At 54.5% G+C, this 25632-nt stretch overlaps 1 protein-coding gene across 1 annotated transcript in view; it reads left to right on the top strand.

Annotated features, from left to right (window-relative positions):
* Positions 1-25632, top strand: part of Pgbd5 (piggyBac transposable element derived 5) — a 56219-nt gene that overhangs the window by 22161 nt on the left and 8426 nt on the right. The window contains exons 2-3 of the mRNA XM_055617597.1: positions 19776-20203; positions 23723-23857. Of these exons, the coding sequence (XP_055473572.1) occupies positions 19776-20203; positions 23723-23857 (563 nt within the window). The remainder of the gene's footprint in view (positions 1-19775; positions 20204-23722; positions 23858-25632) is intronic.

The following is a 25632-nucleotide window of genomic DNA, read 5'->3' on the forward strand; positions in this document are numbered from 1 at the left end:
TGGAGGGCCCCAGCCTGGGGGGTGACGGAGACCGTTATGCACGAGTACACCGTGTATATTTCCTTGCTTATTTTTTGCACGTGTGTATGTATTTCACATGTGTATGTACATGTACTGCACACACAGAAGTGTACAGGTGGCACTTACTGACAGAACTCTCCTTGATCGCTCTCCACCTTGTTCACTGAGGCAGCGTCTCCCGGTTGAACGCGGAGCTTCTGACACGGGCCAGCCTTCCCAGACAGCTTGTTTCAGGACCCTGTTCCCGCCCGTGAGCACTGGAATTACGGATGGGCCCACAGCCACCTGCGGTTTATGTAGGTTCTAGGAACCTCGGTTCTAGTCTACCTGCTGTGTTCACGCTGCAAGCACTTGCCCTGGGACCTGTTGATTATTTACTTTTGAGGCAGAGTCTCATGTTACACAGGGTGGCTTAATTCAGCAGGGGATGACCTTGAACTTTCGATCCTCCTCCTTGTACTCCCAAGTGCCAGGGTCACCGGTGTGCCCAGTTTATGCCAGGATCGAGCCAAGGGCTTTGTAGATGATACACATCACTCTTAACTGAACTGTAACCCCAGCCCCCAGCATATATATTTAATATGAGAAGTCCGTTACCTCACAGAGCCCCGAAGGTTTGGAACCGTCTCGACAGAGTGTTAGAGATGCCTCCTCACGTGAAGGAATTTGTTCATCAGTGGACTCAGCTTGCTTAGCATCCTCCAGGCCTTTCCAGGGAACTGGCCAAATGAATAGAGAACACTAGGCCTGCGTCAGAGTGCCCAGCTGCAGGGGAATTTCCCAGTCTCAGGACTGATTCAACAAAAGCCCGAGGCCAAGGAGCCCCTCTGCCATGTTCTCTCCCAGAGCAGGGACGGGTGGCTGGCTGCTCAGGAGGCTTCATAGCCCGCTCACTCTGAAGTTTACCCCTGGCCCAGTGTGGATAAAAAAACCAGAGGAACTTGGGGTGCCATGCTGGCCAGCCCGCTGTGTGCCAGGGTCCCACACTTGGCTGCATTGAAATTCTCCTCACAGCCAAGCTCTGTGCTGGTTTTTCTCATCTGTGATTGACAGGCATGGATGTATTTATAGCTCAGCGACCATCTCTCCTGGTTGGGCAATGATACTGGGGTTTGGTCCTGGGCAACAGGCACCAGTGGAAGACTGGGCTTAGGAAGTAAAATCCCAATGGTAAGATTCACAGTGCACAGCTCCTGATTACAATCCATCATAGGGAAGTCACAGGCCGAAGCTCAGGAGGGCTGGTCATGGTGAGCTGCGGGTGCAGGGAATGCAGGCCCGCCTACTCCGCTTCCGTAGGCCAAGATCCAGGTAAAGAATGGTTACTCACAGTGCGTGGGCCTCTTGCCTTAAGCAGTAAGAGCTCCTCCCTGGCCCGACCCCGACTCAGACTCCAGCACACCCTGAAAGCCCTCTTTGGTGGACCCTTAAGGTGTTGGGAATGGTGGGGGGCCTGAGCCATGCTGGAGCTTGCCACAATGTTGAAAAGGAGGTCAAGGTTGTTGGACAGACCTTCCTATGAGCAACCTTTTAGGGGCCTGTCCCTGTGACCTTTTTACTTCCCTCATGGGGGCTGTGGACCCACTAAGCCCTGACAGTCCCCACCGTGTGCCTCTGCTTCCTCACAGTTTCTGATAGGCAGAAAACCAGGCTGAGGGCCAACTCTGGCCAAGCGCCTGGGAGAAGCAAAGGGGTGTCTGTCTTGCTACCAGCCTAACCCAGCCACCTGGCCTCAGGTTCCTTGCTGGGAAAGAAAATGTTTCTTCTCTCATGACCACAAGACAGGCCCCGTTTTATCCTTTAATTTTCATCCTGAACCGCACAGATGAAGCCTTCACAAGGAATGGAATCAGGGTCAAGAGAGAAGGATGTTCTTAGTTAAACCTCATTTACTGCTGGCTCAGAAACACTGCGTCTGGAAATGAGGTCATGAGCGAGCCCGAGTGGCAGAGAGCTTACAGCAGGCCTCCTATCTGGGTCTCTGCTCACCTTTTAGAAAATGTAAAATTTCATATAAATGGCCTTCTCCATTACGGCTGTCTGCCAGGCTGCAGGGTGATTAGAAAAACAGGAAGTGCTTCTGGCACTTGCTTTTAAAACTCTGGCACCTGACATTGAAGATGGAAATGCCCTGCAGCAGGCCCCAATGAACCCCCAAGCTCACCTGGACTGTTTTGGAACAGCGGAATCGAGCGCAGGACCCTCATATGTACCAGGCAAGTGGATGTTTGTCTCTGCCATTCAATATGTGCATGCCTGATGCCCACAGAGGCCAGAAAAGGGCATTGTGTCCCATGTAAGCTGCCACGTGGGCGTTGTGACTCAAGTACACACACATACAACACACACACACACGCCCTGGAGTGTGGGGTGAGTGCTGGAAGGAGGATGGTAAGAACTCACAGCAGTGCCTAGCACAGAGCTTTGGCAAAGCTGCTTTCTCCTCTTCTTTGCCAGCTCTGTGCTGGGTGCCCACTGCTCCTGTTATCACAGGAGGAGTACCCAGTGTTCTTAACTGCTGAGCCATCTTTCCAGACTCTTCAGTTTGATTTTGATGTCATTTTTAGGAAGATCCCTTCCTGATTTGGGGATATGGTTCAATGCTGGGCAAAAGGCCACATTTGAAACTTGGACTATATTTGTAATATTTCAAATATATATATATATATGTATATACATACACATGTCCTAAACATATAAAAGCCTCTTACTAACTCAAAAGGTCAGTGACATCATCTAAAGAAGTGCCAGTGGCAGGCCTGAAACCTGATATGACTGAATGGGTTTGGATTTAGGCACGCTGGGCATCCTGAGGTTAAACATTCCTGATGATGGATCCTTTGGACTACCAAATAAGGCTTACAAAGAAGGTGGCTCAGCATGGCCCTGGAAAGCGGTGGCATTCCTCTGTCTTCTCTCATCCTGCCACCATGTCCCCGGCATCTTGGGGCTGTGATTCTGAGCCTCTGGGACTCTGCATCAGGATGTGGAAGCACCTATTCTGTTTTTCTTGTCACCTAGAAGCGTCTGGGACAGTTCTTTAAGGTACGACTCCCGTCAAAGCAAGGTGGTGACTCCAGTTCTCCCACCGCCGTTGTTGTCGGGAGGATGCCAGGCATCTGTCTCTGTATTCAAAGTCAAGGCCTCTCAGCCCGTGACTCAGCAAGCAGGAGGACAGAGTGTTGTCATGTGGAGCTGTGGGGGTTGTGGAAATGGGAGGCTGAAATCTCAGCCCAAGGCTGGGCAAGCGTGTGCCTGGCAAGGAGCCGTCTGCACACCAGGCTGACGGGAAGAATCAAAGGCTTCCACTGTTGGTTTTGCTGAATGCCGAGTGGGTGAAAACATTTATATGAAATCAGTCCTGTAGCCAGGCTTAGCTCAAAAAAGAGCAGATAAGCCAGCAGCCCAGGCCTGATGTGGCATTTCTGGTGACAGTGTTTTAAAGCAATGAGTAGGCCCACCAAGGCAGGGATGAGCAGAAGGGCTGATAAACCAAGTACCAGTTCTCTTGGAGCACTATTCTGTGGCCACGGAGTTCTACAGAGTTAGGAAATGGAAGCGAGAAGTGGCCAGACCTCATGGGAGCCAAACCAACCTCCTTCTGTCCCTCTGCCTGAGGAGCTTGGAGCAAGGAGATTCAAGAGAGGACACACACAGGGATGCCCAGCTGTGTGCCCAGGGATGCCCAGCCGGGTGACGGATGCTCAGCAGATGGAAGGCTGTGAGGAGAGAGGACAGCTTGCAAAGGACACCAGAGCTGGGTTTAGTCAAGATGTGTCAGTCCTGAAGCCTAAAACACCACACTGCCTCCCAGCCAGGCCCCCAGAGACAACCTCAAGCCCTCAGCTTTGCTGCATCCATTCCTTGTCGGAACCCAAGACCCAAAGTCAGAATATTGGAGAGAATGCAAGCATCCCTTTCTCCCCCTTGGCTCTGGCATTCTTTCCCAGCACAATACTCAGTAACCTTAAACTGAGCAGTCCACCCTGAAAATCAGCCCGCTTGGCACCTGGGGCTTCCTGCGTGTGTAGGAAGGACGGATGGGCAGCTGCATTGCTGTGTTTCTGAGTCCACCCAACTTGCTTCTCTCTGATGTCACGGGAATTGGCCTGACAAGCTCTGCCCATCCTTGTCTTAGCTTCTCACCATCTGGCCTCTGTCCCCTTCTCTGCTTTCCTGGCCAGCCCACATAGCCTTCTGTCTACAAGGTCTGAGGCCAGAGAGTTCAGGGAGCAGGAAATGGAGTTAGGGGCCAGGCACTACAGCATAGGTTCCTTCGAAGGCCCTCCGATCCCAGGCACCTTGTCTGTCGCCCTAGGTTCGGGCACTGGGAGTCAGTGGGCTGGTATAGAATCACTGGCAGGTGGCTGCTCCAGCAGTTCCAGCCAGAAGGGATTGTGAACAAGGGCCAATGCCCTCGCCATGGTGACCAACAGCATCTGACACTTGCCAAGACGCAGATGCCTGAGACACCCCTTTACACCAGGCCAACGACCTCGCCCTGAGCATCCTGATCCACTGTGGTGTCCTGGTTTCAGAGCTGAAGTCCTGGGTCCTGGAATTCTCTCTCAGTCCTTTGCAAACCTGGATGAGTATTCATCCTGTGACCCTCCCAACAGTGATGGAACAACTCTGTATTATCCTGACTGTGAAGAACAGGGAGGGTCCAGTCTCTCCCCACGGTTAGTGAGACTGCTGTGCTGTGTCCTCAGGAGTGGTCAGCTCGGGATGTCTCTTACCTGACCTTGGGAAAACGCAGCCACCTGTTGCTGCTTGGTTCCTGCTGGCCTGGGACCCTAACAAAGTGACCATGTGGTCATATTATGGAGTCAGGCCTAACAGTACTCTGTTCATGGCTGGAAGTCAAACTGTATGAGAAGGATGCAAACAATGTGGCCTTTTAAGGACGAGAGCAGCTGAGCGAGGTTTGTGAGCTCTGCAGATGATGGGAGGGTAGGTTAGGATGACATGGAAGAGGAAGCATTAGGTTAAGCCTCAGTGTGGCCACAGGAAGCCTCAGGATGTGAAGGTTCTAGGAGTGAGAGGCAGGGTGGCGGACGAGAGGCAGAGTGGACAGGTCAGCTCCACTCAGTCCTGTGTGCCGACTGCAGTGTCCAAAGGGAAGGGCAGTGGGTGGCTCTGCCGTGGACTCAGAGAGAAGCAGGGGGTTGGCTTGGCTACGGAGGGTGATGTGCTCACATTGCTGGAACTCAGGTCAGTGACCAGTGAGGGCTGTGGGAGCACAGAAGTTGATGGAGGTATCACCTTGCTTTGTCAGAGGCTTCAGGCCAACAGGCATCTGCCAGGGCAGCCGAGAACCTCTGCAGAACAGGGCCTTGGGTCTGGAGCAGAGGTGGCTGGTGTCCTTGCCCTGCAGAGCTGCCATGCACATCCAGTAGGTAGACACTGGGCAATTTAACAGTAGGCCACGCTGATGTGACTGAGAAGTGTTGGGCAGGGGTGGGGAGAGATGGCTCAGCAGTTAAGAGTACTTGCTGCTCTTCTGGAGGACCCAGGTTTGGTTCCTAGTACCCACACAAGAGCTCACAACCTTCTGTAACTCCAGTTCTAGGATATGTGACATCTTCTGGCCCATTAGGGCACCAGGCATGCCCAAGGTACATATGCAGACATGCAGGCAAAACACTCATACATGTTAAATATATATATACACACACATATGTATGTATGTATATTTGTGTCAGGCAAGGTCAGGTCCAGCCTCTGGAGAAGCTGCTCGGCCCCTTGCTTCAGCTTGCATTATCTGTGAAGTGGGGACTAGATAAGCCCACAGTGTGGCAGCTGGTGCTGTGGAGGACATGACATCTGGCCGCGGCGCAGTATGTCACACTAGAAGTGGCTGACCCTCTAAGAAGGGACGAGCAGGCGAGTCTTTGGCGTGGGTGGGAAGGCTGGCTGGGCTGAGGGTCACAGGGTGGGAGGTCAGCCGCTGAGAACAAAGCCGGCCAGCGTGCCTGTGAGCAGGTCGCATGAAGTGACACGTGGACAGTGGGGTGGGCCATAAAGGGCTAGAAGTGCCACTGGAGACTCAGAACCGGGGGCTCTTCTTGACGCAGAAGACAAGACGGGAGGTGCCCTCGGAACACCTGAAGCAGGAGAGTGGCTGGAAAGGACTGTTTTCAAAACTAACTCTGGGGCTTGGGCATGGGGGTTATTGGCCCTGGGGTCAAAAGGAAACTGGGGGCAAGAGGACCAGAGATCAAGGTTATCCTTGGCTATGCAGCAAGTTTGACCCAGCCTGGATAACAGAAAAAAAAAAAAAAAAGACAAATACCAAAAAACCATGGAGTGGGAGATGTCTGTCAGTCTAGCACACAGGAGGACTGAGAGGTGAAGGGCCACCTGGGCTATTTAATGAAGCCCTGTCTCAAAACAGGAAAAGAAAGAAAAGGGAGCAGGTGAGGAGGCTCTTGTCCCTGTTCACAGTGGTGTGCGCAAGATGCATAGCCACAGGCCTGCAAAAGTCACTTCTGTCTCTGGGACAGCACAGGTAGTGTCGCTGTGCCCAGCGCTGGCAGGCACAGGAAGCGCTGTGTTGGGCTGTGAAGCTGTGCGGGACAAGAACATCTATCTGCTTGTAAGGTGGCATGCATCAGGGAAAAGGGCTGGAGAGGGCGGCAGCTTCGAGTCCACAGAAAGAGCCCCAGCTCCAGGCCAGACCCTGTGCCTGCCTCTCTCCCCGAGTTCTGACCTGCTTGGGGTTGTGTGAGTGGGACACAGAGGCCAGCCATGTGGCCCAAGTGTTGAGATCTTGAAGTAGAGAGGGGAGCGGGGAAAGGCCTTCCCTCTGTGCTCAGCAGCTTTGGTGGAAGTACCTCCCACCTGCCGTCTCATCAGCCTGTACAGGTGGCCCCGTACTGCCGGGTGAGGTCACCCCAGTAGATGGAGGACAGGAGGGGAGCGCAGTCAGAGACTGGAGACCCACAAAGAGCATCCTCAGACAGCTTCTGCCATGTTGATTTCAAAAAGTGTACTTGGTGTCTGTTAGCCCGGTGCTCTGCCCTGCTGGGTCCTGGGCTTCAACTTGGAGGATAGCCAAGAGACCTGAAGCAGGTACAGCTCGCTGTTGGTTTGTAAAAACCACGTCCCTTCTCAGATAGGGAGTCAGGCCGAGGTGGATACCTAGTTTCTCCACAGAGGGGGCTTAGATGGTGTCACCGCGTCCGTGCTGAGACACATGACCATAACACCAGCATTTTGGCAGAGGACTTTCACAGCTGCAGCACCAGGTGGCTAGTCCATACCTGGCATGAACCTCGTGCTTTGTCCTGCCCCTGCACAGTATTTTGTTTTAGTCTCAAGATCGCTCCTTGTATTGAAAGCTCTTACTCTGCAGATGGGAATGAAGGCTTTGTGGTTTCTGTGTCCTGTCCAGAGAGCCCTGTGGAGCGGGGCCCTCTTCCTCCAATGTGACCTTGAGTGGCTCTGGCCAGCCTGGTGCTCCGTCAGCCCCCGTGGCCGAGGGGACCCACCCCAGCCAGCACCATCTTGGCAAAGCTCCTGGCTCTGCATTCCAAGCCATCTGTGAGGCAGCACTGCCCTTGGTGTGTCTTCTCTGTGAGGTGTCCCTGTGTGTGTGCCTGGTACTGGGTTCAGCACCTCCCCGAACCGGCCGTTTCCTTTCTGCTTCTGTGGTCTTCAAGGTCAGCCACACGCAGTACTGGAATCAGCTTTAAGCGAGCTGGAAATCAGTTCCGGTGTTCCAGTGTTACAGTCTCGGCTTCTGGGGGCTGCTTGGACCTGGAGTTGGGGTGCCATCCAGGCACTATGTTCACCTGAGGATCTGGAGACTGAGAAACTGGAGTCAGGGAGGGTGACCTCCAGGGACATCATGGACTTGAAGTCTGGAGAGCCTCCTTGTGCTTGTCCTTGGAGTCAGGGGCCTCTGGAGTCACAGGGCTCTCCGTCCCTGGAGGACTGCCGGGCTCTGGACACAGACAAGCTGTGTGGTGGTTGGCTTTTGCCTGTGTTCTAGCCGCATCTGTGACTGTCTTTCTTTGAGACCTTCATCTGTGTCCTCCCTGTGCCCATGAGTGAGGTGCATTTTCCCTTTCCCACAGAGGGAGCAGCAGTACTGGCTGGTTGGAGAAGCAGCTATTCAGGGAGCTGGAAAGGGAACATTTTCAGCTTTTCTTCCGTGGAGAAGGAAACTAAGTCATGTGCCTGGCTTCTGCATAGGATTCAGACCCAGCTGTCCTGTCTCCAGCCTGCTCTGCCCGGCTGCCATCTGAGTAATGTCTCAGCTCTCCGCCCAGCCCCCGGGCTTTGGCGTGATGCCTTCACTCTGCATCCCTTGGAGTCAGAGTGAGAACTCTGAGCAGTGGTGATGGGGACAGGCCACAGGTGGTGGGCATGGCAGCCGAGGGGCAGCTCTGGAGGGTTGGGAAGAGCAGTGGCCGGGCTTGCTACTCCTCAGCTTGCTTGGGGTAGATGAGGCTGCTGGGTAGTTCTATATTCCGTGCTCATTTTTTACCTCAGCATGCAGGGGGAGCGGCCTGTGTTTCCTGAATGCCAGGTGGTATCCTCTCTCCTTCCTGCAGGGCAGGTGGACCAAGGCAGACTCGATGGACACCTGGGCTGCAGGTGCCGAGAGCTGAGCTCACAGCTCTCCAGTTGTTGGGGAAGAATAAAGGAAGGAGAAGTGGTGTATGGAGGCTGGTGAGACAGCCCAGCAGGCGAAGGTGATTAGCACCAAGTTTGAAGACCCGAGTCTGATCCCAGGGACAGCATGGTGGAAGGAAAGACTTGGCTTCTACAAGCTACCTTCTGATCCACATGCGTGCTCCATGGCATGCGCATGCCCACACACGTGTGCATGTGTTCCTGCGTGCTCACACAGACACAAATAAACAACGTGGTACGGAGGAGCGTTCGGACCCGCAAGGGCCTGCGGAGGACGAGAGCTGCTCCGTGGTTGGCCTGCTACTTTGCTGTGAATTTCTTCCATCTTCAAAAAGAGCTGAGTATGGTGGCGCACAGCTGTCATCACCAGCACCCAGCAGGCTGAGGCAGGAGGGTTGCCGTGAGTCTGAGGCCACCCAGGCTAGTCTGGGCCCCAGAATGTGATCCTGTCTCAAAACAAACAAACAAACAAACAAACAAGCAAATAGCAACAGCAATGCAGAAGGCACGCAGGGAAGGACAGCTGAGTGGCTGGATGTTTGGAAAACTCATGAGCAGCCTGGTCTTCCTGGCGTTTGCATTACAGTCCAGGATGACAGGTGTTTTCCTTGGCACATCTGAAGCATCCATGTAGAGACTTCAGCTGGCCTCTGGGTGTGAGACCAACTAACTGTGAATGTCCAGAAGACACTCAGTGTGTGTGAGGCGGGTGTGTCCCTGGCTGCCCCTCCCTCGCTGGCTCGCCCGTGCACAGGCCTTGCTTGCATTTCACCGGGATCTGCTAACAGCTGCCTTTTTGTTCCCTGAGCTTGACAGACAATACCCTCGGTTTAAAGAGAACTATTTATAACCAGTGGAAAGCATAAACAACCATTTGACTAGTATAGTAGCATTTTTGGGATTCATTTATTTTTTTTACAGCCTCATTAAACATGAGTTCTTTGAGGCTTGTTGCTTTCAGCCTGTGCATACACATTTGGGCAATTTTGCTTTCCTTCTCTGCTTTCTTATTGCTTTTTGGAAACAGTGCAGGAGGGAGAAATCAAAGGAGTTATGGAAGCCTTGGGAAGCCTATGAAGAGGCAAGGTAGTGAGTACTGGGTGGGGGCTCTGAAGCTGTCCAGGGCAGAACACTGCGCCTGCTCCCCGAGGGGCTCTCGTGGCTCCTGTTTAGGGACTAAACATGGACCCAGAGACAGTTTAGTAGCAGCACAGAGTGCGCAGTCTAGAAAAGGTGGAGACCACATCCTGCACAGCTTGTGTAGATAAAAAGGGCTCCTCACTTGGAGGGACAGAGAGGGTGTCAGGACGCAGGGCTGCCTGAGCACTTGGATCCGTACGTCCATCCCTGGTGTGTGTGTTGCCTGTTTTTCCCATTACGTGACAAAACACCTCACAAAAGCAACTCAAGGCTTTGCCTCGGCTCTCAGTTCATGGTAGGGACCTGTGAGATGGCTGGCCTTGTCAGTTCCGTGGGCAGGAAGTGCAGAGCAGCGTGTGCTGCTCCTCAGGTCACGTCCTCTGTGACAGGCCGAAGACCCTAGCCTGTGGAACGGTACCGCCCACGCTCAGGGTGTTCCCCCTTCAGCAAGTCAGATCCAGACAACTCTCACAGACGCGCCTAGAAGCCTGTCTCTTGGACTATTCTGGACCTCCTGAAGCTGACTTTAGCTGTTGTGCTGTGGCTGAGGATTCTATTGCCAGCAAACGGCACACACACACACACACACACACACACACACACACACACAATCCGCTGGGGCTTCATTGCTACCCTTACCAGCCGTAGTTTTAGTTGTGTCAATGACTTCCAGAGATCTTAATTCAAAATGTGTAGGAACAAGTTGGAGATCCCTTTGGATCCTTCTAGGCTGAGGCCTGTGTGGTTCACCCTCTCTGTCTTACATGCTTGCAAACTCGTCTTTTAAACTTTTAAGTAAGTTTGGACTATTTTGCTCATGTTGCTTTCTAGTCTTTTTTAAACTTTTACGTGTGTGAGGTTTTTGCTGGCATGTTTGTTGGTGGACCATATGTGTGCAGTGCCTGTGGAAGCCAGAAGAGGGCGCTGGGTTCCCTGGACCTGGAGTTACAGTTCTAAGCTGCCGTGTGGGTGCTTCAACCATCTGTAGTTCCAGCTCCTGGGGTCTGGTACCCTCCCTGGCCTCTGCTCACTGCTTGCACACGGCGTACTCAGCACCCATACACGGAAAATAAAAACACCTTTAAAAATGCTTAGGTATTCGGGAAGAGACTGGCCCCCTGATTGCCCTCCTACAGGGAGCATGGCAAGGACATGCCTGGCGCTCGGTCCTCGTCGCCTGAAGCACTCTCGGGGTGTCAGTGGCAGCACCACGTGGGGTTCTAGACTCCCTGTTGCACGGCTGCACACCTGCACACGTCATCTCCGCGCACGGTCACCTGTGGTGTGCGGGGTCCTGGCTTGCCCATCCCTGGGGTGTGTGTCTGGAGAGGGGAGCAGGGCTGAAACAGCCCTGTGGATGTGTCCACAGGTTGCTTATCTCCCATCACAGCACCATGCCCTGCTCTTCACCTCAGAGCCAGTATGTTCTCATCCTGCCGCTAGATGAACCCTTTGATTGCCCGGAAGCCGTTATCACAATAAATCCCTCCCTCTAGTCCCTGTTCGCCGAGCTTCAGCTGGCGCGGCGGGGTGCTGAGGGGAAGGGGCTGCACCAGGAGAAGGCAGAGTTGAGGGCAGGGTGGGCAAGGCTACCTGCTGCAGGGCCTGGAGTGTCACTGCTGGCCCCTCAGGTGGCCACAGTGAGAATCTGTGCACCAGGGCACAATGGGGTGAGAAGTGGACCCTCCTGTCTCCATGGCCATTGGCTGACAGGCTGGACAGGCATCTGTCTAGAGAGCATGCTGGTGATTCGGAGGGTTAGAGGTGCTGGGGCTCTGCTGTCCCTCATCACAGGGCTTTCCCTGGAGAGGTGTGTCCTGTGTCCTTTGAATTTGTGCAGGAGGACCCTCCAGGAGTAAGGCAATGAGGGCAACGTCGCTGGAAAAAGTGACACAGTGCCGTGTCCCAGAGCAGCACAGGGAGTGCCTTTTAGAGATGTCCACCCCAGAGAAAATGGGGTTCACAGCTTACACAGAGAGAGAAACTTCAGAGCGAGCCAAAGATGGAGCAAAGTTGAGTTTGGTAAAAAGCAAAGTGCTCTGAGAGGGAAGTGCCCTGATCTGACCAGTGTGGGCTCTAAGACACGTTTGGGATCTGCGCCACTAAACTTAGCTCCCTGAAGGTTGCTAAGAAACAACCTTGTTTGGCTTTTCCATTTTTCCAACATTGCCCAGAGTGTAATTTGTAACAAGCTTTAAACTTAAAGAGTTTTTCTTGGTAAACAAAACTGTGAGTTCGATTTATGAGGAATCGTGTTCATGTAGGAGATTGGCGTGCTAGCAACTCTGTATCCATAGGTAACCACAGCCTTGATTGAAGTGTCTTTTCATCTGGCCTCCAAGTGAGCACATTTATTGTCTCTGGTAAGTTTCCTTTCAGAAAAGACACATTGTCTCAGCGGTTCTTCATCAGCAAAAGCAGATCAGGTCCAGAGCCTGCCTGTCTCCCAGGCTTTTCTCCCCTCTATGTCTCCCCATCTTTCTGCCCTGCCTCAATGGGAATGACACCTTGCATTTGCCAGGTCTGGCCCACAGTGTTCCCTGTCTCCAGTTCCCTTCCCTTTTGGTCACATGCTAGATGTTCATGTCTTTGTGTGTGAGTCCAGCAGGGAGCGCTATGTGCTCTGCTGGGGTCCTTCTAGGGTGGGACTGGCTCTGACCAGAGAGGAATCCAGGCAAACCCAGCAGCAATGACACTCCCCAGCCGTGCCCAGCGAAATCTAGCCTAGTGCAGAGACTGTCAGGGGGGAATGCTGAGTGCACGACCCTGCTTTCCCACCACTCACCACTTGGTCGTTTCCTGGTCTCACCAGGAATGCAGCTGTCTTAGCTGTCCCGGGCCACGCTCCGGAGGATTCTGTTGCCGCCGCTCACTGGAACAGACAGACCGCTCAGCACGGCATGGCCGGGTAGATGTCCTGTCTGCAGGAGCCTGTCCACATGCTCCCTTCCCTCATAGACTCAGCCTCCTCTCCAAGGCTTGAACACTGGCTGCATAAGGTCTTACTAGCACCAGAGTGGGAGGACAGTGTCAGTGGGAAAAGAGCTGGCCCGGGCACGTAGCCTGGCACTGTCCTCAGAGGTGCTGTGGAACAGCGTGTCTGAGCCCTTTGGAATGCGGTGACAGCTCCAGCAGTCACTAGCCGTGCTCCGGGCACACAGTAGGCTGAGTTAAGGCGAGTGTCTCCCACACCAGTAACCTGAAGTTCCGAGCCTCGGGGGTTGAGGGCACCGCCTGGCAGCTCCTTTCCTAAAGAGGTGTGGAAGTTAGACACGTTGACAGGGAGCGAAATGCTTGCCCCGAGTCTGTAATCCTCTGCTCTTCCAAGCCAGGGCGTGCATGTGTGGAGGACAGTGGTCACTTGGGCATCTTTGGTTCCTCAAAAGAATAGATGTTCTGAGTTGTGTGGAGCTTAGGTCACAGCTGGCTGGCCTTCCACTGGTCTGGGTTCGTGCTCAAGACTGGCTGGCTCCCAAATAAAAGTCCCATGGTATGTGTGGTGGGGGAGAGGTGCGGGGGGGGGTCCTCACCAGGGACTTTATTCTGTCTCCACTTTTGTCTTTGTAAGAGCTCCTAATTTGAAGCTTAGAAAAGAATGGCTGTGCCACAAGATGGGGCAATTAGAGGCGCTTTTGTGCTGGAAAGCTTAAATTGCAGTTTAAAAATATTCCGGCAGACTTGGGGGGGGAGCTCGGTTGGTAGAGAGCTTGCCACACATGCCTGGCTCCCAGCATGGTATAAACCAGGCTCGGTGGTGAGTGTCTGGAACTCAGCACATAGAGCAGAGACAAGAAGTTCAGGCTCATCCTCTGCTGCTCAAGTTCAAGGCTGGCCTGGGATTATGAGGTTCTCGGAAACACATGGGCCACTATGTGAACGCTGCTGTTCTTGGCAGCATTCGTCAGTCTCCGGTTTGAAGTGTGTAGGCACTGTGCCCCTGGTAGGGCTGAGTGTGCCTAGCTCTTCCCACACTCAGAAGGAAGAGGAGGAGGTCTTGGCCATGTCCCTCGCTCAGCCATCTCATGGAGCACGCTTGTCTCGTGCCTGTGGGTTATTTTCCTAAGACACGGGCCGGACCTCAGCAGCTGGCTTTCAGAGTGCCTGGTTTTCTACATCGGGTTGCAAGCCGTATTGTGATGGGGTTGTGGGGTTGTGTTGGAGGCCCTTGGTGCAGAGGACTCGTCTGATAAAATGGAGAAGTGAGGGGTAGGTTCCTCGGGGCGAGGTGGCTGAGCGCATTCTCTTACACCATGCTGTTTTCTTGTTGGCAGGTACTTGACAGGAAGCAGCTTTAAAAGAACAACTATTTTGGCTCACAGTTCAAAGGGATACAGTCTACCATGGAGGCAAAGGCAGGGAGGCAGGAACAAGGCTGCTGGTAATATGGTGTCTGCAGTGAGGACGCAGGCAAGATGAATGTTTACACTTTCTCCTTTTGTATTCATTCCGGTAACCTAGACTATGGGATGGTGCAGCCCACATCCTGGGGGCGGCCCCCACCTCAGTTAAAACTTCAGAGACAGCCTCCCACATGCTCCAGGGGCCTTCCATGATGACCTTACCCAGTCAGGCTGACAGTGCAGAAAAGCCACCTCAGCCACTCCTAGATGTGTGGCCTTGGGAGTAACCCTGCAAACAACAACAAATTCCCTCAGTGACTTAGTTTCCCCTTTGGGTAAATGGGGTTAATAACAGAACAGAGGGCTGGAGAAATGGCTCAGAGATTAAGAGCACTGGCTGTACCTCCAGAGGTCCTGAGTTCAATTCCCAGCAACCAAATGGTGGCTCACAACCATCGATAATGAGATCTGGTGCCCTCTTCTGGCATACATACATACGTGCTGGCAGAATACGGTATACATAATAAATAGATAGATAAATAAACAAACCATGGAAGCTGGTATCCATGCAAGGAACAAATAGATTGAGCTGTTATTTAAGTGAAGCAGACAGAGCACACACCTATGTGTAAAAGCATGCTAAATGCTGTGTGTGTGTTAAATGAAGTGAATTCGACATGCTTATATTTATGGATAAACAAGGAAAATGTTCCCTTGGCTTTTGGAGCTAATGTTCTTGAAGTGTGGCATGAGCTGTGGACAGGAGGCCGCAGGCCGGAGCCTGCAATTCCATAGCCCGGGGGAGACGGGTGTGCCCTGCCTGAACCTCTTTTGACCTCCATCTCCTGGGTGTGCTGCCCCTTGCTCTGTCCCTGCCCAGCACTCCCTGTCAAACGAGGACACTGACGTTTGCACCATGTCCCTCTTGTGCCTCTGAGCAATGCCACTGTCTTGGGATGCGTTTCTGTATCCCAACTCCCCTTTCTCATTTTCTTCTCTCCCAGCAGGGCGTGGGTGGGTGCACAGGAGGTGGGAGGATATAATTAGCACCCAGGGAGAAGCAGCTTCAGCCTGCACGCTTTTCTGGGACAGCAACGTGCTGAGAAAGGAGCACATGGGTGTCCAGGGACCAAGCTCTCCCGGCTGCCATCGACCCCAGTGGTCCTGCAACTTTTTGCCCCCGTGCATGCCCAAAGTCAAAGCAAGCAGAGGGCCCAATGGTGGGGCAAGGGTCTCCGTGGGTCCTGTGAGCCTGGCTGTGTGTCCAGAGGGTCACATGAGCTGTGATGGGCTGGACCTTCAGGGCCTTCCAGCTCGGTGTGTTTAGTGAGTGGGAGGCAACCGCTTGTCCACGTGTCCAAGCGGGTCCATCTGGGAAGGAAGCCTGGTGCTGTCCTCCCTGCACACACACTGGCCAGGCAGAGCCGGCTCCCATGTGGGCAGGAAACATGGAAGCCGGTCCATGCCAGGGGTCATGGGTCAGGCAGGCCAGCTGCACCCCACCCACCTATTGATCCATTGTGTTCCCTATCACCCTACCTTCCTCAGTCTCACTGATGCTAAGAAACTGTGTTTAATCAGGGGTCTGGCCTGAGTTAGGGGTCTTAGCTTTGCTCTTTCGTTTGGGTTGGAAGAGTCAGACCTGCTCACTGGGCCTTGTAGAGCCTCCGGCTTCTCCAGAGTCAAGACCCGCCTGGGCCACCCCCTTTTTGATCACTTCTTTGGACCCTCAGCTATTTTGTAAGTGCCGGGGCAGGGCTGTGAGACTAGAAGCATGCTTTCTGTGCCCAGCCTGTCCTGTGTACCCCTGTGACCCCCTGCTTAAGTTCATCTGAACGTAGGAACAAAGATTTGAAGCCAGGGTTTCAGAGACGTTGAGGCCTGGACCAAGCGTGTGCATGGCCTCTGCACACAGGTGCACGGGCACAGCACACACATGCACACACCCTTCCCTCTTCTCTGCCAATGGGTTCCTCCTGTGTCTCCAGACTGACCTCCAGCACACTGACTGCCCTGCTGTCTGCTTCCATCCCTCGTCATTTCCTAAGGAACACCCCTGTCCCGTCCTTCCCCTTCATTTTCCTTCCTCTTCCTCTCCATTCCTTCACAGGGTTTCCCCCCATACCCCACAGGCTGGCCTGTAACTTGCTGTGTGAACCCGGCTAGCCTTGAACTTACAGCAGTCTAGTTTCCCACATGCTGGGATGACAGGCTCACACTAGAGTGCAGGCCTCCCTCTGCCCCGCCCTTCACGGAATGAGAGTCCCTCTCTCCAGAGGGAGGCAGTCTGCTGATATGGGACATCCTAGTCCTGGCTTTAAACTTACTTCATTTCACCGGGGAGAAGTGGCTCCAGTGTTTTGAACTCTGCGTCTAAAGCAGGAACTGATCTTTAGCTGTGCCACAACTGCTGATGGTATCTCCCCCAAACATATCCAGACAGCTCTCTACCCAGGCAGCATGGCCGCTCCAGAATGCAGAACGATGCTCTTCATTCCACTACGTAGAGCCGGGAATCTGCCTGGGAGGCATTTATTGGCTCGTGCGTTGGTGGTCATGGCATGTGTGTTGCCTGAATGAACAGTGAGCAGCCTGGTGTGTCACCTGCAGCCAAGACTGGCCCTGCTGTGGAAGGCTGTGAGGCTCTTGCGTCTATTTGGAGATTGTAAAGGTTGCATTGTTGCCTTTGGCTTATGAAGGACAGCGGGGGAAGTGAGGAAGAGCCAGGGCCTTGCCCCAGCTGGAGAAAGGAGGCGTGGAGAGAGGGAGGAAAACAAGACCCAGAGTTGCCTCCAGGCAGGCTGTGCATTTGCCACTTTCTGCCCATCGCTTCCTGTTTGTCCTGTCAGTCATCCATGGCACCTCGAAGGTGTGGTGGACATGGCTGATCCAAACCTGTCACCAAGCAGTGACACGGGTGCCTGGCTCAGCAAAGATGACCCCGTCTCTCACAGAGTGTGCCCATTCTCACCACTCTTGCTGTCTATAGATTCAGCGCTGAACACACCATGTCGTGAGCCTGGAGGCCAGAAGGACAGGGCAGCCATGACTTGGTCCTTCTTGCTTCAACAGGTGTCAGAGTGTGGGTGGCGCAGGCTACCATGTCTGAGCAGGACTGGGGCAAGCTGGGGGGAGTGGTGGAAGAGGATCCAGCAGGGTTCTGAGCTCATAGGCTGCTGGGAGAGCAGGGGGAAGGACACAGTGTTAGGGGCTGGGAGGGACCTCAACATCATGGCCCGTGGTCTGAGCTTCTGCTCTGGACAGGGATCCTGCACTCCCACCGGACCCTAAATACAACTGGTTCCTCTTCCGAGTCTCCCACCTGACACAGTTACCACATAGGTCTCTGCTTCCCCCCCGTTACCCACTGGGTGCCTTTATCCTTTTCACCCCACAGGGGGAGGGTGTCTTAGAGGGGAGAGAACACAGTTGCTGTTCCCGTGGGGGCATGTGGCAGCGGTCAAACTGGAATGCAGGGTTACAGGGCCAGCTATACATTACCTGGGCAGCACGGCCTATGTCCTACGTCTGCTTTCTCTCTGAATGGGGGTGGTGCCCTTGGGGGCTGATGTCAAGTTATATAGGCCACCCTAGAAAGCTAAGCGAGGCGGTGGGAGGCGCTGGATCCACTGCTTACCTCCTTCAGGACAGCCGACCTGTGTCACCGTATTCCAGGTGACAGGAGGCACAGCGACCAAGAAAGACCAACAAGAGAAATTGTCTGTCCGAAGAGCTGAGGGAGGCAAGCTAGCCACTCGCAGCGTGCTCGTGCAGCAGGCTGGAGGAGGCCTTGGCGACCTGTGTAGAAATGGCACCCATGGGAAGGAGATTACTCACACGTAACTTTAGGAAGAGAGACTTCCAAGCATCGAGGTCAGCGTGACGCAGCAGTTAGAGTGTGTGCTCTCCGGCTTGCTGAACTCTACTCTGAATCATTTATGGCTCTACCCAGAGGAGGCTTCCAGGCCTACGAAAGGCAGAGATGTTTGCCGGGGAAGTGAGGGCGCACTAGTCAGCACGCCCTGTGTCCCAGCATCCCATGCCAAGGGCCGCCTCCTGGGCCAGCCTGGCGCACTGGTGCCAGGGAAGCTACCTTTCTCCACTGCGGTTGGAGCAGTGAATACGGTGGCGGCCCCGCTGTCTAGGTGAGCTGAAATCAGAAATTGCAAAGCCCTCAGTGAGTTCAATAGATGTTGTCCCAGAACTGCTAAGCCTTAGGCTCGCCTCCTTGCAAGGCTTCTGTTGACGGCCTGGGCCTTCTTACTCTGCAGACAGGCTTCCCAAGCTGATTCCACTCAGTCCATTCTACAGAGAGAAAACGAGAGCTGGGAGCAACCAGCAGATCTGGTATACGGTGAACTGACCGTGAGGAGTCTGGCTGCGGAGGAGGCTCGGTGCTTAAAGGGCTGCTGGGCAATCAGGAGTTTGGATCCATATCTGTACGCTCTGGGTTCACTGGGAAGCCCTCTCTCAGTGAATAGGTGGAAATGAGTGATTGAAGGTGATTCCCAATTTCAGCCTTGGCCTTCTGTGTGCCCCCTCCATGTACATGTACACTTGCAAACATTCACAGACACACATCACACACACACACACACACACACACACACATACACACACACACACACACACACACACACACACACAATGGAAACAGAAGAAAGGCAGCTGTATCTTTGGATCTGGCCACTGTTCAAAAACCTGGCTGTCTTATTGGCTTTGTCAGTGAACAGCTTCATTTTTACGGACTGTGCAAGCTGGTGGAAGAGGAGGCCTGTGAAACTCTGAATTATACACACAGTGTTTAGTTTAAAATCGCCACACAGGTGCAAAAAAGAAAGCCTGTCCCCACAATTCAGAGCCTGCCGCTTTAAGCCTGTTTAATAGAATTGCAAGCTCCTGGAACTCCTATAAGCTCATGCACACATGTACACACATACACACACACACATACACAAGCACATTCACACACCCCCAGAGAAGGAGAGACAGAGACAGCTCTCAGCAAAGGCAGCGGTGGATTGAACAGGAACCACACTTGCATTTTAAGCCCGGCTCTCTCTGGCTAGCAGTGTGTCAGGTGAAGACTATCCTGAGGTGAGGCACAGCCGCCCTTGTGAAGGGAGCAGCTGACTCCCTGCCGTGTGCCTTCACTGAATTAGAATAATCTGGGGGGGGGGGGCGTGTATTTTCCACTTACCATGTTTTTGGTTCGTGGTGAGAATGTTACAGTAAGTTGAGTCTTGGTTTCACTGGAGGGTGGAGGGAGGGCTGCAGGACTCTTGTTTGGCTAGATTCCAGAAACAGTGTTGCTGCTGATGTCCTGCAGGCTGTCTGAGGTCTGAGGCGCCAGCTGAGTGTGATGGTCTGGTGGCTCGGGGATCAGGGGGATAGGAGGACAGGGCAGGAGGCACAGAGCACTGGGCTTGGGCTTCGGGAGGGTGGGAAGGAAGGTGGGGTGATGGGTATATTCTGGGAGACAAGGCTATGGGGCAAGACAAGGGCATCTGAGTGACAGGAAGGCCGGGGTGGGAGAGCTGGGCCGTGGCCTCCATTTGGGCAGGAGGCTGTGGGCGGGTCGCCAGGAGGTGGCACTCCGGGACTGAGCGCCCGGTCTGTCTCGGGTTTCAGGGCCCACCAGGAAGATGCCGCCCAGCGCAAGTGCGGTGGACTTCTTCCAGCTCTTCGTTCCCGACAACGTGCTCAAGAACATGGTGGTGCAGACCAACCTGTACGCCAGGAAGTTCCAGGAGCGCTTCGGCAGCGACGGCGCCTGGGCGGAGGTGACGCTGGCAGAGATGAAGGCCTTCCTGGGCTACGTCATCTCCACCAGCGTCTCGCACTGCGAGTCGGTCCTCAGCATCTGGAGCGGCGGCTTCTACAGCAACCGCAGCCTGGCGCTCGTCATGAGCCAGGCCCGCTTCGAGAAGATCCTCAAGTACTTCCACGTGGTGGCCTTCCGCTCCAGCCAGACCACGCACGGCCTCTACAAGGTCCAGCCCTTCCTCGACTCCCTCCAGAGCGGCTTCGATGCTGCTTTCCGGCCGTCTCAGACCCAGGTGAGGCCAGGCTGCGTTTGTGTGTGTGTGCGCGCGCGCGTGCGCACACGTGCACGCGCATTCGCATGTGCGTGTCTCCATGCATGGGTCCATGCTTGCGTATGTGTGTGTCTCCACTCATGGGTCTGTGCATGCATATGTGTGTGTGCTTGCGTGTGGCAGGTATCACTCAGTGCCCCGAGACCTTTTTTGGCTAGGGACAGGGTTTAGGATGTCCTTTCTCCATGACTTGAACAAGTCACTTCAAGGTCACCAGCTGTACTGTTAACTTCATGATACGAACATGTTTTAAGGAAGGGTGGGGGCTTGAACTCTGACCCCCAGACAGCTGGAATTCAACCCTGCACTCGGGCCTCAGCACGCTCCTCTTTCCACAGCCCCCTCTTCCACGGCTCTTCCTGCCGTGGCTTTATGCTGCTGCACACTAGCGTCAGGGGCCCTGTCACACTCCCTGAGGTCACATTCCCGGTAGTGTGGAGGAGACTCGGGGTTAACCCTTCCTGGATGGTGAAGGGCTGAGCGGGGATTGCCGCCATTCCTGTGGTCTCGGGCAGACCCGAAGCCTCTTCCAGAGCCCGGTAGCCAGCACCCCGTCACGGCACCCAACTCCTCCAGATATCCCTAGCCTGCTCAGAAGGCCCCGTGGCTCTCGGCTCCTGGCCCACACCACCGCCCATGTCCACCCGTGCTCAGCACTGCCACTCTGGTTTGGAATTGCTCTGTGGACGTAGCAGGTTGAGGAGGTGGCTGGTGTCTGTCAAGTTCTCCGTCTCAGACGGAAGTTTGGCACCCAGGTGGGAAGCTGAGCGCCCTCTGCAGAGAGAATCTAGTTGCACAGTCGCACCAATTTTCACACTTTCGGCTATTCTTTCAGAAGCTCTGCGGCTTCCACCCCCACTGCTCTCTTGTGCCCTGTCTGTAATGTTCCCCGCCCCACACAGCTGGAAACTTGAGGGCTTTGAGTGGTGTTACTACCTCAGGTCCATGGGCTTCATTCGAGAACTTGTCAGGTATCTGTGAGAGCTGGGGAAGGGGGCAGCAAGCCACGTTCTGGCCTAGGGACATCTCTTTCCTTCTTCCCAGAGGTCTGCCCTTGCCTGTTGAGACTAGTTGAGATGGCGTTCTTCCCCAAACCTTGTCAGAGCCAGGTTGGATTTGCTCTGGTTCTCAGGAGTGGCCCAGGGCCTGCTCCCTCATACCGGCATCATGACCCCACCCTCAACACAGCTGCTCACACACGCGTGCATACACTCAGGTGCACGAACTCTCAGCGTTCTAGGAGTGCTACCCTTTTCAGAAGGTTTCCTGGAGTTCGAAGAAGACCCCAGAATCTGCCAGCAAACAAAGCCGCCATCTTTGTGTGAGGTGTCCACACACACAAAACAAAACGAGCGGTGTCACTCTCTTCAGAACTGGAGCCAGGCTAATTGGAGAAATGTCCCTGGAGAGGGATTATGCAAATACGTGAGAGAGGTCTTGTCTGCCATGCTTGAAGCCTGGCATGCCCCCAGTGGCTTGTCACACAGAGGGGACTCAGGGATAGCACCGGCAGCTAGCTGTTTTCTCCAGAGGAAGAGGAGTGAGGCTCAGAGATTCTTGCTGGCCCTGTGGTGCCAAGCATAATCGTTGCTGACAGTCACGTAGAGATGGACTGGCTGGCTGGCTCACTGAGGAGGACACTATTCTTGGGTGGCTAAGAAACAACAGTCTAGGCAAGAAGGTGGGTGGGGGAGAGCAGGGAGCCGGGGGCACCTCCCTGCCATCTCCCCCATCCCTATGCCCTCCTGAGATGTCCATTTTGCTGGATGGTTCCACGTGGGGCATCGAAGGTTTCAGAAGCTGCAAGGAGCCAGGGAATGTGAGGGTCCGGACTGCAGCACAGGCAAGCCAGCTGGCGTCTCCCATGGTGAGCAGCGGCTGGGCTCAGACGGAAGTCACCTGGGGCAGTGTGTGTGTGTGCAGTGAGGTGAGGCTGCTGCTTTAAAAAAAAAAAAGTTTTTTTATCTTCCGTATTTGAGTGTTTTGCCTGCATGTAGGTGTGTGTACATGGGGGGGGGCGTACATGCGTGCACTGCCCACAGGTCATAAGAGGGCACTGGAGCCCTGTAACTGAAGTTCCACACTGTGGGTGCTGGAAACCAGACATGGTCGCTGCTATGGGCGCACCTCTAAAGCCCGAGGCACGTGCTTTTACAAATAGAACCAAGGCAGGATCCCCAGAAGAACGCTGGGTCGTGAGTGCTGAGAACACATTCCAGTGTGTCATGCCAGGCCACAGACTGACATTCCAGTGTGCCCACACCAGGTCATGGACTGCTGTTCCAGTGTGGCAGGCCTGGTCATGGACTGGTGTGGCTTTGGGGCTGACTCAAACCTTCTGGGAAAGCCACACTTGACCACCATCTCTAGGAGCTAAGCTCACTGAAACCTTGTCTGCACACGGTCAAATACTGTTTCAGATTTTAGTGGTCGCTAGAGGTCTTGTCTCTTCTTCCAAGTGGCCACAGAGCTGCAGTGGGCAAGATTTGAGGAACCTCAGTCTAAAGCATTGTGCAGTGTTGAAATGAGCGTGCATACACTGAATCTTGTTTAGGCGCAGGTGTGTGCTCTCATTCGTGATTGTGACTTACTTAGAATTGCCACAGTGTACCCGAAAGCCCCCAAGAACTTTAGTTTGAAAATAACAGTTCTTTTTACTTTATTGTCCAGTCTTTGAAAAGGTCTTAGGTTCACAGGTTATCAAGAAGTTGACCTGCCTGGTGGTAGTGGCACAGGCCTTTAATCCCAGCACTTGGGAGGAAGGGGCAGGCAGATCTCTGAGTTCAAGGCCAGCCTGGTCTACAGTCCAAGTTCCAAGACAGCCAGGGCTACACAGAGAAACTCTGTCTCAAAACAAAACAAAAACCTAACCAACCAAAGAAGTCGACACAGGTGAAGCATAGTTAGTAATTGCTTGGGGGTCAGGGAGGTGGCTTGGTGGCCGAGAGGGCGTGCTCTCTCTGCAGGGGAGCCAGGTTCGCTTCAGAGCACCGGTACTGGACAGCTCACAACCTCTGTGCTTCTGCTCCAGGGTATGCGACACCGCTGGCCTCTGGAGGAACCTTCACTCATTTGTACACACCCCCGTAGACATGCTCTGACACCAGTTGGGCCAGGAGACCTCAGGCCAGTGACACAGCTCACGGACACGGGACACAGTCATACCTGGCTCCAACCTATGGTGCAGGGTTTGACATAACCCCAGGATCTAGGGTGCCCGACACTCAGAGGCACCAAAGATGGGCCTGGGACAGCGCCTCTGAGATCAGTGTGAAGGTTAAAGGCACAGCTGGTGTGGGCTATGTGACGTGGGTAACTCACCTCTGCGGAAGGAACGTCCGCTGTGTGTCAGGATGTCAGTGAGTGCACGTGCCTCCCCCTGAGCCCTCCCTAGAGCAGCCGTGTAGACGTCACAGTCTTCTGAAGGTGTCGACGGAGCTCACGCTGCGCCATGGGAACAGCCGTTGTCCTTTCCTGCAGGTGCTACACGAACCCCTGATTGACGAGGACCCGGTGTTCATCGCCACTTGCACAGAGCGGGAGCTGCGGAAGCGGAAAAAGCGGAAATTCAGCCTGTGGGTCCGCCAGTGCTCTTCAACCGGCTTCATCGTCCAGGTGAGCCGAGGGCACTGTGGTGTGGGAACCAGGCGTGTCAGGATGGGGGCCTCTGGGAGGTGGGAAGGGTGGGGTGGGGTGCTGTGGGCCCGGCTCCTTCCTGTCTGCCCACTGTCTGTCACACTTGGCCTGGCACTCCAGGCCAGGCCAGCCTGGTCTCACTTTGCCTGCTTTTGGGGTGCCCAGCTCCACCGCTGTGACGTAGGGTTTTGACAGGACTCCAGGACCTAGGGTGCCAGACACTCAGAGGCTCCCAAGATGGGCCTTGCCAGGGGCTCTGAGTTTGTCTTGGGCCAGTGACGATTAAGGTCTCGGGCAGCTGGAGCGTGTAAAGTGGAAGCAAGACTTATTAAGGAGAATTAGGGAAAGGTGAGAGACTGGGGAGCAGAAAAACAGCTCCGGAAAGCTGGAGGGGACTCCAGGAGGAAAAGCCACTGGGCTTTCTGGTCTAGGGCTCACAGAGGGCAGTGGAGAGGCTGGCGGTGGCTGATGTAGTTGCTTGGAGACCAGCTGGTTCTCTTGATTGTTGTGGGCTGAGACTGGAGGGCTCATGTGCTGCACGCATGCGCCCCGTGACCCAAGGGTGGAGGTTATCATGTGTTCAGGCCGTTAGGGGTGGCGGGAGCCCCACTCTGCCCACCTTTGGGCTGGCTTTGCTCGCAGAGCTGACTGGACTCTGCCAGCTACTGCTCACCGGTGGTGTGCTGCTACCCTCAACCCCGAGAGAAAAGATAAACATTAAAACAAAACGGAGCACCTCGGGTGCCCGCTTCACAGTGGGTGCCCGCTTCACAGTGGGTGCCCGCTTCACAGTGGGCTTGTAGGCTGCACACGGCGAACGAAGCAGCGCTCCGTTCCAAGTACGCAACCTGCTTGCACGCACTTGCCCAAGCAGTGAGTGATGTTGTCATGCCTCCACTCACACCCACAGCCTTGTGTCTCCATTTCCTCCCACAAGGGGATGTGCGTGAGCCGCCTGTGGGCGCCGACTGTGCACCTGTGCGCTGTTTGCCCGTGGCTGCACCTCGTGTGCCCATGTACACACAGCTGCCAACGGCATTCACCAGCTCCACGTCCCTAGATAGGCTCTGTCCTGTTCTGAAGGAGAGGTGGCTGTGCCAGTGCGTGTGATGGGCCCAGTGCCCCAGACCCCGGGACATCGAGTGGCATGTCAGCAGCTGCATCTCGGGGCTCTGTGTCCATCAGCCAGGTCATTCCAGTGGCCTGTGAGTGTTCCTTGAAGGAATCAGGAAGAGAAGCAGAGGAATGCTGCTGTGTTGCAGGCCAGCTGGCCGGGGGAGAATGTTCTCTCCAGACAGCCAGTGCAGAGGTCTGCAGACGGCCCAGCGGGGCAAGGTGCTCCCTGCCAAGCCTGGCCGTCAGAGTTCGATGCCTGGGACAGACATGGTGAAAAGAGAACGAACTCTCCCACGCTGTCCTCCGACTTCCACACACTCACCACAGCGCACAGTGGCCTGTTCAGATCCAGGCATGTGAGTGTACACAGACACACATACGCCGCAGTAAAAACTAATAACTATAATGTCCAAGTACAGACCTGGTTACTGTGTAGGAGTGAGCTCTCCACACTGGGAGTCTCTGCACGCCTCCGATGCTGCTTCTGGATTTCTTGAAGGGGAGAAGGCTGCTGGCTCAGCAGAAGTCCGTGTCACACCACGTTCACACCGTGTTCAAACCTCGAGAGGGAAGTACCTAGAACACCTGGACTTGCCCATGTGGGCAAAGTGCTGAGCAATTCCAGATGGTCTTGCAAA

The sequence above is a fragment of the Psammomys obesus genome, unplaced genomic scaffold, assembly GCF_907164565.1.
Source record: "Psammomys obesus unplaced genomic scaffold, mPsaObe1.curated_primary_1811, whole genome shotgun sequence".
Taxonomy (NCBI): Eukaryota; Metazoa; Chordata; class Mammalia; order Rodentia; family Muridae; genus Psammomys; species Psammomys obesus.